Source organism: Felis catus, chromosome D2, assembly GCF_018350175.1.
Source record: "Felis catus isolate Fca126 chromosome D2, F.catus_Fca126_mat1.0, whole genome shotgun sequence".
In the NCBI taxonomy this organism is placed as follows: Eukaryota; Metazoa; Chordata; class Mammalia; order Carnivora; family Felidae; genus Felis; species Felis catus.
In genome coordinates this window covers 48,733,116-48,747,085 of record NC_058378.1, presented here as the reverse complement: position 1 = coordinate 48,747,085, position 13,970 = coordinate 48,733,116, and the positions used below count along the sequence as shown (strand labels likewise).

The 13,970-nt window shown below is 54.8% G+C and overlaps 1 protein-coding gene across 2 annotated transcripts; it reads right to left on the bottom strand.

Moving 5' to 3' along the window:
• Window positions 1-1,884: 1,884 nt before the first annotated feature.
• CXCL12 (C-X-C motif chemokine ligand 12) lies at window positions 1,885-13,719 on the bottom strand. 2 transcript variants are annotated; one of them, NM_001009847.1, is made up of 4 exons: window positions 13,564-13,664; window positions 9,405-9,522; window positions 7,205-7,291; window positions 1,885-1,914 (listed from the first exon to the last, which is right to left on the bottom strand). In NM_001009847.1, exons 1-4 carry the CDS (start codon window positions 13,622-13,624, stop codon window positions 1,899-1,901), a joined length of 282 nt encoding a protein of 93 aa, NP_001009847.1. In that variant the 5' UTR covers window positions 13,625-13,664; the 3' UTR covers window positions 1,885-1,898. The 2 variants fall into 2 exon arrangements, with proteins under 2 accessions (NP_001009847.1, XP_006938046.1); XM_006937984.5 differs by lacking the exon at window positions 1,885-1,914 and adding an exon at window positions 1,921-4,518 and having other exon boundaries at window positions 13,564-13,719.
• Window positions 13,720-13,970: the final 251 nt, after the last annotated feature.

Here is a 13,970-nt window from a genome sequence, read left to right as displayed (position 1 = left end):
TCATTTCACATGTCATTCAGGAGCCCCGTAGTGTCAGGTTAATTTCAAAAGACAGTTTTGAAACCAGTTCGGTACTCCTTCTCACTAATAAAGGTCCCTGTGCTCTATTGTATTCAATATAACATTGCGGATTTGGAGATACCAATTTTCGTTTGGCGGAGGGGTTGGCTTTCTACCACGAAGATCCGATATAAAGGAATATTTACGCAAATATTAACATGTTACCGATAACACAAAGATTATTAAATCTAAAAACACCTACAACTCCAGATTATTTTGTTAGGATATACTTTCTGCATGTTGTTTACAGTGTCCTCTCAACTGATACATTTCCTTGTTTTGCCCTGCTTTTTTTTCCATTTTCTTAATTTAAAATGTTTGCTGGGACACTGAACCAAAAGCAAAGTATTAGTAAGATGAAATGTGAAACGACACAACAAGCAAAAAGCCCCTCAAGTGCCTACCTGCTGCACTTAAACTGTTTAACGCAACTCTACAAACTGGTCTCGGTAAAGGAAAACACCCTACACGTCAGGGTTTTAGCCTACTTTCCCAAATATCCCCTTTTCTAAGAGTGAAAGCCAAGATGGACGTTCTGGAAGCACAAGGTAACAGCAGTGGAGAAGTCCAGACGCCACTGTACAAGGTGGTGGATGATGGGCTTGCCAAGTGGGGAGAAAGGGGAGGTTAGATTTTAGGTGGGAAGGGATCTTCACGTCCAGGACTCATTATTTCACGGATCAGCTTTTCAAAAACCAAAAAAAAGGGTTGAGGATTCTTTTCACGTTCTCGCCAAAACAATCACGCGCTTGATGCAATGGAGCAAAAACTCCCTGTGGCTCTCAGATACCAACTGTAGGAGCATAAAGGCCTGGCCTCCTCATGGGTCACCTCTGCTGCGCACCGAATTCCCTTGGGCTCTGTGCATCCATCTTGGGTTTGTGATCAGTGGAAACACCCAGGTTGTCCACCCCAGAGGATCACACCCCTAATCAGAAACCTGGTCAAAAGACCTCTCCTTACCCTGAGCCTTTGCATCCAAGGGGTGGACAGTGCGTGCCCCGAGGACGTTGGCTTTGAACAAGAACACAGGATTGGACAACGGACAATATTCCAAACGAGACACAGATGTGCACAGTGTTTGCAGCACCGGGTGACACGAGAGACATTTTGATTTGCTTCTTGGTGCCCAGTTTAAATGAAAGCTTTGGTCTTGAGACAGTCTTTTTCCAGGGCGATGGAGACAGTCTTGGAGATACATGATGATGGATGAGAGAGAGAATGACAACAGCATGATGGGATGTAGGGAAGAGCTCAGGATGAGGGGTGCGTCTCTCCCTGCCTGCCTCAACTTGGGGAAGCCCTGCGATGCTCACCAAGGGGGAAGGCCCCAGCTCTCACTCCGAGGAAGGGTGAAGCTCCCGTCTGACTCTCTAAACTTGACCCTGCAGCCCCCCTCCCCCCATGCACGGAGCAGCCTTCACTAGGGTCTGCCCTGGTTCTGATACGTCCCAGGGGCTCTCCGTCCCACAACAGGATGATCTGGGGTCTCAGCCTGCACAGCTCAGAGAGATACAAAACTCAGGAACCTCCAGCTGGGTGAGGGGCTCCACGGGAAAGATATTATAACAAAGCAAGTAAAATAATGGCCTCAGTCTAAGTTCCTATCTGTCACCAGCGACACTGGATAATCAAACTAAATGAAGAATAAACACCATATATTTTGTTACATAATCAAATGGTGATAGTAAAGGCAAACTGTGCAAAACAAAGCCCTCGGAAATGTACCGGGCCCTGCCTGGGTGCAGCGGAGCCGCCGCGGGCTCTTCCTAACACTGGTTTCAGACCTGGGCTCCTACTGTAAGGTTTCCTCAGGCGTCTGACCCAACCTGCGCCTCTCACATCTTGAACCTCCTGTTAACAAGAACAGAGGGAGACACCGTTAAGGCGGAGGCCAGGCCGCAAGCCTTAAGACGCCGAGCCCTGCTGCAGCAGGGCCCCCACTCCTGACTTCCAAATCGCGGCCGTGTGCCTCCTTTCCGAGGCCCTGGGAAGGGGGAGGGTGGCGAGAGAGGCAGCCAGGGCTGAAGCAGAGGGATGGATGGAAGATGGGAAGCGGAGAGGAAAGTCGGGCGCAGCCAGCACGGGGTACGGCGGACGAACAAGGGCACGCAGACGGACGGCGAGGCACAGTGGTCACGCGACAAGGCAGGGCGCACTGCCTTAGCCCCAGCGCGGATGGAGGGCTGGCAACCCCTTACCTCAGTGTGGCCCGGTCCTGCACCAGGCCCGGAGCAGGCTGCCTGTCCGTCCGGGGTACCACCGACCACCTCCATCTACCCCCTCACCCTCACTCCACCCCGACTGGCCCCGGGACAGTGCTGGCACCGTTCACTTGCTTCAACCCAAAACAGAACGGAGTCCGGCTCTACTCTTCCACAGCACCACACCCCACCCCCCCCGCCCCGCCTGTCTTCAGTGGGGCTGGTGCTACATCAGCTTGTCAGATACAGCGAGGGCCCAGGGCCAGTGAGGTCACAGGAGGACAGAAACGGAGCGTGTTTGCTTTTCGGAATGTGGGGCCAACCGTCTTAGTCCCCTCCCCACGGTCCCAGCTCCCCCAGCAGGAGTGGAAGGCGCTGTCTCGCTGAGGACTGCAGAGAACAGTCTGTCGCCTCAGGGCAGCAATAGCTTGACCCACCATTGCTAGATGGCAAACAGCCCCCTGTGGTCTTCAGAAGGGACCCACTGCCCCTCTCGAGGCACAGAGACGTGCTGTTCCCGCTGTACGAGGAACAGAGAGCATGGGGCGCGGGCCTGACCGGCTCCTGAGTGGATTAGGAAAGGTAGGACTACCCCAACGCAGGTGCCCCAGCCCAGGCCTGCGCTGCCCTGGGCAGACCAGCAAACATCCTGATGCCTTAGGAGGCAGGGCAGGTGGGGAGCGGGAGGGCATCCCGTACACCCCGGAGCAGGCCTGCCATCCCCAGGGCTGGCAAGAGGGGTGCAGGCTGGAGTGTCAGCCACATAAAAGGGAGAGGGATGGGGAATAAAAGGACTTGGGCTGCAGCGCCCTAGCAGGACACTTCCCTGATGGGGAAAAGGAATGGCCACAAGGTTCTGTGCTGCCATCCCAGAGGAGGACGCTAAAGCGTGAGGGGACACAGTGTTCCAGGTGAGTCTAACAGGCGGGCGCCTTGGGTTTTCTTCTCCCGATTCCATCTGTCCAGTGCTCCAACCACTTCATCTTTCTGGATCCACAGACTGAATCATGACCAGGGGCCTGGGGTGCAGGGGGAGTGTTTATGTGGGACAGGAGGATGGGGAGCACAGCCCAGACATTCGAGGTGTCCTTTTTCGAAGTACTACTGAAATCTGGGTTTTGCTCTCCCATGTGATCCCCCTCCTTCCAGTCCAGATTAGAGAGACTTGGCAAAAAATCTTAGACATAAATCTGTGGGTGGTAGGAGGAAGGTTCTAGAGCTTTCTAGAGCACCATGTTCACTTTAAGCACATATTTCCCATGAGTGAGGACTGAGGCAGCTGCGTCCCGGAACCTAATCGCACAAGGTCACAGAGACTGTCCCAGCAGGTGGGTGGGGACAGGCCCTTCACACAGTTCCTCCACATCGGGGACCCGTTTAAAGAATCTATAAAGTGAACTGCCCGGACAAGAGGCTCCCTGAGAAGTGTTTTCCACAGCTGCTCCCCGGGAATGTGGAGCTGCTACCCCCTCGGTGTCCGGAAACCAGCTCTGCTCGGAGGTAAAGCCGCTCTCACAGCCCCAGGCCTAGGACAGGGGTGCTGGAGAAGTCCCACCCCAGGTGGCAGAGGGGTGGACGGCCCCTTGGGAAAGAGTCAGTTACCACCTGTAAAAGGCACGGCCATAGCTAGCTGGGCCCCACGAAGGCTGTGCCGGGCAGCACCCGCCGTGGTCAGGGGGAGGGCAGAAGGCCCTCGCCGGCCGAGGCGCCGCTGCTGTGCTAGCAGATGGCCCTGTGCGGGCCAGGCCTGCACTCTGGCCTCAGCAGGAAGTCACGCTGTGAGTGTGTGAGCCGGTGTGCCGGTGAACCGGCCCTTCTGGGAGAGGGAGTGGAGGGCCGGGTGGGGGTTCAGCGGCCCAGGGCAAGGCCGGAGACCCCGGGCCGCTCGAGACAGTCCTGAGCATAGTGTCCTCATCCCAGACCACAACCCCAGTCTCGGCACAACTACTTTCTTCATAACTTAGCAGACCAGGAAGGGCCTTAAAAAGCGCCTAAACACGGGAGCCAGTGTGGCCAGAGGAGCGCCGCTCCCCCGAGGAAGGTCTGAGCACCTGCACGGAAGGCAAGGCGTGTGCCCTGGAGGAGGGTTAGAGCAAATTTACAAAGCGCCGGAGAGACAAGAGCAGCGCGCACTGCGGTCCATCTCGAAGTGGCAGAGAACTAGTTTTTCCTTTTCTGGGCAGCCTTTCTCTTCTTCTGTCGCTTCTTTTTTCCTATCTTTTCTCTTTTCCCCATTTTTTCTTCTCTGCGCCCCCTTAGATAAAATCAGTTAGAACCATTAATGACGTTGAAAGGGACTGGGGTCTGTCTCAGTCTGCACACTATTTCACGCTGGCCTGGGGATCAGTCTCAACCCTGTCTTCTGTCTTAGGCCTGGAGGACCCCGGGCAAAGCACGGCCCACCAGTACTTCCTTAAAATAAAGCAGACATTTTCCCCCTGACTCCAAGAGAAATATTGGCCAGCCTTCCAGAACATCTGTGACCTGGCTATCGCCATGGCCAACCTGCCAACCTGGCCCTGGTTCCAGCTATGGCCTGAGGTTTCCAACCTGGAAAGGCACTCACATCTGATAGGCTGTGAAGGGTGTGAAGTCCAGGGCCAGGCTGGACTTGGCCTTCTAACTCACCTCAATCCCCTCTACTCAGCCTTCCTTCCTTCTCAGTGCAGAGCTGAACTCTCTGCTCGAGCTAAAAAAAACCCTGCGCTTCAAACTGAATCATGCTTTGGAGGTTAGAGACCCAACATTCAGATGGCCATCCAGGAGAGGAGAAAGAAGGAGAAGTGATGCCACTTTCTCCTTTCTGGATGCTTGGGGGACTCCCCCCCCAGGGAATGACTGGGATTGTTCTGGAGAGCAAGGGAGAGAGCTGGTTAGCAGAATTTGATTAGAACAACTGGCTCATGACTGTCACATTAAAATGATTCAAGCTGAATGGTATTTAATGATTTATGGGGTAAGGCCACCTGCTCCTGGGCAGGCTTTCTATTAACCATGGCCTGGAATTATGGGATTTTTACATGGGAGAATGTGAAAGCTGGATATTATGAGAGTTGAGTCTCTGGAGATTACGTGGGGGTGTTAGGAGAACCGAGGAAGAGGAGGAAGGGGAAGAGGAATTAGTGAGTCAAATATTATTCTTCAGAAAACTAGCACTGTTGTTTCCATTGGGTTTAAAAAAAAAAAAAAAAAAGAAAGAAAGAAAGAAAGAAAAAAACCAAAAGGCTCAAAAACTTAAGTTGCAGCTCTCATTTGCTCCTGAGCCAGGCCCGTGCTCACATGTGGACTCAGCAAGAGGGATTCAAGGCACCTGACCAGCAGGCCACCTTATCTTCATAAACTCCAGAAAGGTATCAGAGCCCCGTGTCTAACCACTAATGGATTTTATTTCAGGTAAAGAAATTCCCACATCCAGTAGGAGGCTGATGCCATGAAACAATTAGCATTTTTATTGCTAGTGCATATAATGTCACATTGGATACAATTTTAGTACAAGTGAAAAAATACACTGTGGCTAAACATTAAAAAGCTGCAATCACATTTATAGGTCATATATATTTCTTTACAAATTGCCAGTAGTTTAAGATAATAGAGAAAGGTAACCTACTGACGTTCATATGGCTCCACTTTCAAATATATGAATTGTTCGACTATAAATATATTCTGAAATACAATTGTTTTCTAAAGAAACATAAAAAAATGTGCACAAAAAATATATAAAAAATGCCTTGCAGAAAGTTACAAATACCACTAGGCCCATCTGTGGATCACATTTACCATGGAAATGCCACCTTGCCAACATTTCTGATTGGAGCCTGAAACCATGCTGTGGTTTCAGGAGGAGGGGTTAGTGGCAAGAGGCTCATTTATTCATTTGTTTTTCCACTTCGGATTTCAGACACCTCAGGGTGTACCGAGCCTCCGTGGCATATATAGGCTTCGGAGGCAATCACAGAACCAAATTCCTCGAAACAAGTTCAGATTGAAAATTGCATCGGACTCTGCAAAGACCTGCCTTTCAGGGAAGGCGGAGACAGGATCTCCCACCCACCCCCGGAGAGGGCCAGCCCCGTTCTGGAGGCAGAGGCCAAAGAAGATTCTCACAGAGGGCCTGAGCAGGAGGGGAGGGTGAAGAGAGGAGAGGGCTGCAGGGCGGGGGCCCCAGCAATCCCTCTCCTCCCACTGAGCATGTACAGAAATGGGAAGCAGAGCAAGATAAAAGCATGCTGTTGGAGGCAGGGAGAGGCCTGGGAATGACCGGGACAGGGTTTCTGAGCACAGTCCCCAGCGACAGTAGCCTCTACATGGAGCCTACAGATCCGATCACTGAGCTGGAAGGAGAGGGTGGAGGTGGTGGCCGTGGCCTAGCACCGGTCAGCATCAGAGGGTCACCTTGGGCTGTCATTCTAGGACGGGCACCCACTGCGGGAGCCGCCCACGGTCTTCCTCTGAGTCTGGAGGAAGGACGCTTTTCTGAGCTCCATGCTTGGCCTGTCACCTGACTGTGCCCAGATGCCCCAGGGGCAAAGGAAGAAAAGCTCCACAACAAACCAAATACAGATCGTGAAGTCATCATTGATTAAAAAAAAAGATAATGGGAATGATGTGATTATGAGGATTACGAGAGAACCGACAGCGGGAAATGCTGCTGGTACCATAGAATTTCTTAGAAAAACCCCAGTTATAGAACAGCCAGTGCGCAAGGGTATGGGGCTCGGGTGGACATAAGCTGCGGTATCGTACCATAGGCTATAAATGCGGGTGTCTACGTGCCGGGCCGACCTCAAGCCTGTTCCCAGGTCAGTGCGCTACCCCCAAGGCACGCCTGGTCCCCCCCATGCAGGCCTTCCTCCCCCAACCTTGCCCTTCCATCTGCCACACGGGTCTTAGCTTTCCTCAAGTGGGTCTACCGGGAAGTCCTTTTTGGCTGTTGTGCTTACTTGTTTAAAGCTTTCTCCAGGTATTCCTGAATCCACTTCAATTTCGGGTCAATGCACACTTGTCTATTGTTGTTCTTCAGCCTCGCCCTGCCAAGACAGAAGAGGCGACAGTGTGTGGCTGAACGGAGAAGGCGCCGCTGGGATCTGGGCACCCGCTCCTCTGACGCCCGTGTCAGGGCCCTCTCCGGTGCCCCGTGTCCCACTCGGCGGGCTCGGGTTCGGGAGGAACTCAGGGTGTGCCAGGGACACATGTTCCTAGCATTGTGGCCAGTCCTGCCGCAGAGCTAGGGGAAGGCGAGGAGAGGCTTTCCAGGGGAGTCCAGGGAGAATGCACCACAGGGAACATCTGAGTTGGCCTTTGAAGGAGGAGAGGGAGCTGGGCAAGTGGAATCAAGGGGGAGAGAAAAGCGAGAGCAAAGGCACCAAAGGGGCACCTGCTTAGAGGATGTGGAGGAAGAGGCGGGCGGCCAGGTGTAAAGGGCAAAAGAGTGGGACTTTCTCTGCAAGATCGTGGGGGCTTACGTTGGAAAGCGATAAAGGCAGATTCTTATTTGGATGGATCATCTTGAAAGTACGTGGTGGACAGACTTAAGAGCAAGCCTGGAGGTAGGAGGCCTGCAAAGAGGTACTGCGGTAGTCTGGGGAAGAGAGGTGACAGGGCAGTGAGGGAGGGACGCTGCAGGTAGTTTGCCAGAAAATGGTTTCCAGAGAGGGTTTACAAGTTCCCTCAATGTTCCATGGTCACATTTGTGTTTTTACAAATTCAAAGGGCATCTTCCTTCCAAGTCTCTGCCCCATTCACACTTCCCTCTCCAGGTCCCCCTCCCTAAAGCCCTGGGTACCAGGCAATCTCAAGCAGCCTGAGGACTCCCTGCCCAGCCACACACGGCTCTGTGTGGACAACTAAGGCCAGCACAGTGGCTTGGGGACACCGCTGGGCGTCACGCAGCCTGTCAAGTGACTGACATACGCGGAGGAAGAGGGCGGTTCAGAGCAAGGAGTTTGAATTTGGCTGCCGCTGCTTATGAATTAATCCTGTGTTTGCCCAGACCAGTGAATCATGTCTGGCTTCTTCAACTTCAAGGTGCGTTCCTAGCAGGTGGACCTGTGTAATCTGAACCGCAAAGCAGGTCTATGGCGCTAAATTCAATGTCTGATACAACACTTCTCAAAGGGGAGGCAGTATTGATTTTAAGAAAGTAAGTGAAAAAAACATCCATCTTCTAGTGGGTCTAAAACATCCTGTAAATGACAAACACGTCCGAGGCAGCAAAGGCTAGCAAAAAAAGACAAAACCAAACTTAAAAACAGTTGATATCAGGGTGGAAAAGCCTTCTGGCAGTTGCAGCCTTCATTCCAACTGCTGTGCCCCCGCCCCGTTCTCAGCACTGGGGCTTTCTGGGAGGTGAGCTCCCCACGAGAGACCCTGAGCCTCAGCACCTCGGCGTCTAGCCACATGACCACAAGGTGCTGTGTGCAAGCATGGGTGCGTCTGAGCACCCGAGGGCCAAGCAATGAATGGCGCGGGCGGCTCTCTTCCCGAACCTCGCCCCGCCTCCTGCAGCCCAGGCGAGCGATTTTTGTGTGTTGTATAGGTGTAACTTCAGTCTGCCTCGTTCCGCACATGAATGAAGTCAAATATCAACAGCTGCCCTCAACGCCAGCAAAGCAAAAACTCGTGGGTTGTGTGGGAGAAAACGCCGTTAAGTGAGCTGAAAATGTTGAGTTTCACCCAATGGTTAGAGGCTTCGCCTGAATTTGGGTCTCGTGAGATTTTGCTGTGTGATAAAGGATGGATTTAGATCACCAAAGCCTGGAGACTGGCAGGACAGACAACTGTTCCTAGCAAAGGGCTGGCTAATTTACTGGACTTCAGAGGAAACTCTGGTGAAGCCCGTGTTTCTCTAGTCTGGAGGCACCCAACTGCACTGCCATTTCCTGTGCTAAAGGAGGAAACTTGGGAAAAAAGAAACAAGAATGGCTAGGGGCACAGCGGGGTGCCAAGGGTAAGAGTGGCTTTTGAAACTCCTGCCTGGTAGCTTACTCACAGGCCTGGTGGTGATCACAGCTGCCTCTAATTATGCCAAGTTCAAGGCTGGTGGCTCAGCATGTGTCGGCTCTCCAGCGTTTACAAGTTTTGAGCTAGGTGCTACTATGCCCATTAGAGGCAACACTCCTGGAAGATGATGTTGAGACTTACACGATCTGAAGGGCACAGTTGGGAGTGTTGAGGATTTTGAGATGCTTGACGTTGGCTCTGGCAACGTGGCTCTCGAAGAATCGGCAAGGACATCTGTAGCTCAGGCTGACCGGTTTCCCTAGAAGAGGTGATGGAAGCAACGCAGTTTGTTATGATCCTGCCAGACCTTGGGGATATATGTGTGGATGTGTCTGCGGCCAAGGGTTAAGGTGGTGGAATGATGTCAGGATCCAGAGCTATGGGACGGGTCATGGGTGCATCCTTGCTAAGACCTCTTGGGCAGCACAGTGAGCTCTGGGTGGGCGAAGGCCCGAGCCTCCATAGGGCCAGAGGGCAAATGGACCTTCAGAGAGCTGGATCCTAGGGGGCAGGGGAATTAAAAGAAGCCCCCTGCTCGGTGTCTTAAAATGTATTAATCCCAGGAGACAACTGTTTCAGTCCAAGGTACTGGGGTTCCCAGTTATTCTTTGCAAAATAAACTCTTCCAGGGCCAACTAGAAAAGCCTCTCCCCACCCCCCTCCCCCTCCCCCTCCTCTCCCTCAGAGAAGGAGGAGGGGGAGGCAGAAGGCTCCAGAAGCAGCGGTTCCCCTGGGAATGCTGCCCTCCCCCACCTGCAATCTTCTCTCCTCACATTCACCTTAAACCCAGGCAACCACAAAAGAATCCTGGCAGGCTTCCTACCTGGGAGTCCCCAGAGGGCCGGCCAAGGGTCCACCTTCTCCTAGGCACTCCCCTGAAGGCAGGGAGATTATCAGGACTGGAGTCAAAAGTGGCTTTCATTGTGCAGGGATGCTCCAGCCTCCTGGGTTGTATTACCTCTTTGTTTGCCAATTCACCAATTTGCAAAATGCCATAATTGACACTCATTAGTTTAAATAAGCAAAGGGCTCCTGCAGAACCCACCACTCACCCTCTAAGTCTAGAATTGCAAGCCCTGGGGGGCTGGGATCTTTGTGGGTTTTTTTTTTCTTTTCTGCAGATTTTATCCAAGCCCTACTTAATACCCCAAATTATTTGAATTTGTGGATCCTTTCATCAGGGATTAAATGTATGTCTGAGAATATTCAGTCCAGAGATTAAAAAAAAAAAAAAAAAAGTTTCCCTGTGTACAGAGCTCCTAGAGGCCTCCCGGTGGTTCTGAAGTTCTGCATTTTGGGGCAAGAGACCTGGGGAAGCTGCAGGACACCTTGTAAGGGACTTAATTTTTCCAGAAGCTGTGTTCAGTTGAGAGATGGCATGGCCTGCAAATAGCAGCCCATTTAGCCCAGGCAGGGGAAAAGCAGACCACCCGGCCCCCTAGGATCAAAGTCGAATCCTTAAACTCCAGTAAGGAGAGAGCCTGACTTCAGGGTGCTCAGTGACTCAGGGCCCTGGAAGGGTCCCCGGAGCAGCCTTCAAATGTATACCCGAACTGACTCCAGAAAGTCACTGCTGGGGCCTGGCTTTCAGCAACTACACCCAATCCCTGTGGTAGATGCCGGGTGTAGCACATGTTACCATACTGCGCGTGCTGCCCTGTAACCAGATCGCCTGGGAAAGCCATCCCGGAGCTGGGGGCTAGGTGGTCTGGGTAAAGGAGAAGCCAAAGTCTCCCCCTCGGAGTGTCCTGTCTCCAGTCTCCCTGGAATGCTCATGTGTCCTCCTGAGCTGGCTAGGGACTGGGGAACTGGGGCTGGGCGGTGACACAGGAAGGGTCCCAACCCCAGCGCAGCAGGCTGAAAGGGACACAGTGTGAGTGCTTTAGCCGGTGGGGGGCTGCTGGTGGGGGCTGCTGCTCTCCCATGTCTGGGAAGCTTTTCTGGCTCCACTAACCAAGTAGTGGAGATCAGGCCAGAAATCAGAGCTGAATCAGAGCTCAAAACACAGGCTTTCTCTTCTCTCCTTTCCCCCCTTTTACCCCCTGGGATTATCCATTTCCTTCAAAGGCAATTCTTATTCCTGCTCCCAGGACCCAGTTGCCTGTCTATCAAGTGGGGAATTTCAATAGGTTTTTTAAAGGGACAGAACGCCCAGGGCTCTTACTAGAGAACTCACCTGGGGTCCTCTCCTCCAGCTTTTTGTCAACATTACTAACTTTTCCAACTGGTTTGGATGTGACTCTGCGTATAGGCCTGACACCTGATTGGCCTAGATGTTACGGCTTGGGACCCGGTGAACTTGGCTCTGTTCAGGAGCAGTTCCAAGAGAATCTTCCCCTCCAATGCAGAGACAGGAGCCCTGGCCAGCCTCTCCAACCGGGCCTCAGAATGGAGCCTGGCCTGGATGCATATAACCCCTGGAAGTCCAGGGCATCTAGGGGCCCAGCTGCATGGCTGAAGTCAGGTGGAGGGAGGGCAGGAGAGTGAGCCTGACCCTGAACAAGGGTATCTATCTCCAAGCGCAGTTCTGAAGTCGGTATAGGTCCACAGGCTCCAGGAGGTCAAGAGGTACATTCAAGCCTATACATGCAAGGAGAACCAGACAGACCTAGAGCCCGAGACCCTGATCTGGCCACTTGGCTGCTAAGAGGGCAACTCAGAGGGACAAACAACCAACCCTTCCCAGGGCCAAGATGAGTCTGTCAGTGGGGGCCCCTGCTCCCTCTGTGCTCCTTCCAGACCAGCTACCCCTGGGTCCCTGCATTCCTGTCCTTCCTGCAGCTCCCCAGGGGAGTGGGACAGCTTGGGGAAGCACCATTTCCCTGAGAGGCACAGAATGACACCTCCACTCTCACCAGACACTCAAATTGTTAATGCTCAAGCCAGAGTGTCCCCCACGACCCAGGGCTTCGGCAAGGAGACTCAGCCTCACATACTTTTTCTTTCGGCTTAGGAGGTAAAATCTAAATTGCCTTCCATCCAGTCCCTCTGCAGCTCTGTCCAGCAACTTGCCACACGTTTAAAGAACACTTTCCAGGCAGTCAGCTAGGAACTCCTGTTAGCCCTGGCCCTCTTGCCTGGAGGCTGCAGTCCTGCCCACCTTACCCACACCAGCTCCCAGGCCACTGCCTGGGACGATGCAAAGGGTCAGAGGCTGGAGCCCAGCCTAGGGCTGCAGGCGCTCAGGCCCCGCAGCTGCCCCACGGAACACACCAAGTGTCCTTCAAGCCTGTGCAGGCTTTGTTGGCAACTTCGCAGCCAAGAAAGGACAGCGTGGCCTGACTAACACGGCTTGCTTCGCGTGTTTCAAGCCAACAGTTTATTTTGTTTTGCAGCAGTGGTGTCCTGTGACAGGACAGCGAGGTTTCTCTTAAGCTTCAGAAGAAAAAAAAAAAAAAAAAAAAAAGCTCTCTCCCTCTCCCAGTGAAACAGGACACCACCTTTCCCAGTGGCCTAAGGCCTTGGCGATTGAACTTTGTTGCAGCGCTCATTCTGAGGGAAGAGCGATGGCTTGGCCGGTGACAAAGGCGCCTGTCTGCAGGTGTGTTTGGGGGACAGGGGAGGGGCACGAGCGACCCCGGCGGCCCCTGGGCCTCTCTTCGGTGACCCCGGGAAGAGGCCAAGGAAGCAGCGGCTGGACGCGCGCCCGGGTTAGCCGCGTCGTTGCGGACCGCGGAGCTGTGCAGAAGCGCGACCGCGCGGGTGGCGCAAACCCGACAGCTGCTCTGTTTGGCTCGCCCGCGAAACCGAGCTAGGGTGGGTGCAGAGAGAGGGCCAGCCTCGCCTAAAGGGGACGCCGCGCAGCAGCACCCGACCGCACCGCCACCACGAGCGCGTCGCGATGCGAGACCCGCTTCGCGACGCGCTCTCTCGCACACGCCTCTCCAGCACCCGGCGCAGCGGGGCCTCGGAGTCCCTCTGCTTGGAGACACCGAGTCGCGCGCTGGACGACACTGGCCGGGTGGGGGTGAGGGGTGGGATGAGGGGGGACAGAGCCCGGCGCCGAAGGCTCCCGACCCCGCGCCACTCCCCAACCCCCCGGCGCGCTCCCAGCCAGTTATCCTGTCCGGTCCGACCCCGGGCAGCCGCTCGGGTCTGGCGGCCGCCCACCGTTCGGGACCCCGAGCCCAGATGCGGAGTGCGAAGCTTCAGGGCGGGTGGTGGCTGCTCCGCTCGGGGCTTCGAGCGGCGCGCCCCGCGAAGGGGGCCTGCCTCGACCTCCCCGGTGCCAGGCGGCGCGAGCTAGGTTAGCGCGGGGCGGGGCGGGGCGGGCGTGGGCAGAGGAGCAGAGCGCACTCACCGTCGCTGAGGCAGAGCGCAGCCAGCACGAGGGCCAGCACGGCGACGACCTTGGCATCCATGGCACCGGCGGACGGCGGGCGGACGCAGGCGGGACTCGGAGCGAACGCGGCGGCGGAGAGTGAAAGTGCGGCGGCGGGAGGCGCGCGCCGGGCACTTTAGAGGCGAGAGCGGGGCGGGGCGGGGCGGGGCGCGCGGCGAGGGGCGGGCCTGGAGCTGCCGCCGGGAGGCCGCGGGGGGCTCCGGCGCGCGTCCCCCTCCCACACCGCCGCCCGTCCCGTCCCCTCCCGCCCTCTCCGCGCCCGGGATGCTCCAGGGGCTGCGGTGTGCCTGGGCCTCTGACCTTCTCCTCTCCGCTGGGCCCTGCTCCGTAGGGCTCGACCTGCAGCGAGGAACGCGCCGCGCAGG

Bases quoted from the DNA above. Each gene is read 5' to 3' on its own strand.
- CXCL12 (XM_006937984.5), bottom strand. From the start codon at position 13,624: ATGGATGCCAAGGTCGTCGCCGTGCTGGCCCTCGTGCTGGCTGCGCTC. The intron at 9,523-13,563 runs GTGAGTGCGCTC...CACCTCTTCTAG, and splicing joins TGCGCTCTGCCTCAGCGACG to GGAAACCGGTCAGCCTGAGC. The intron at 4,519-7,204 runs GTAAGCACAACA...ATTTTATCTAAG, and splicing joins CTGGAGAAAGCTTTAAACAA to GGGGCGCAGAGAAGAAAAAA.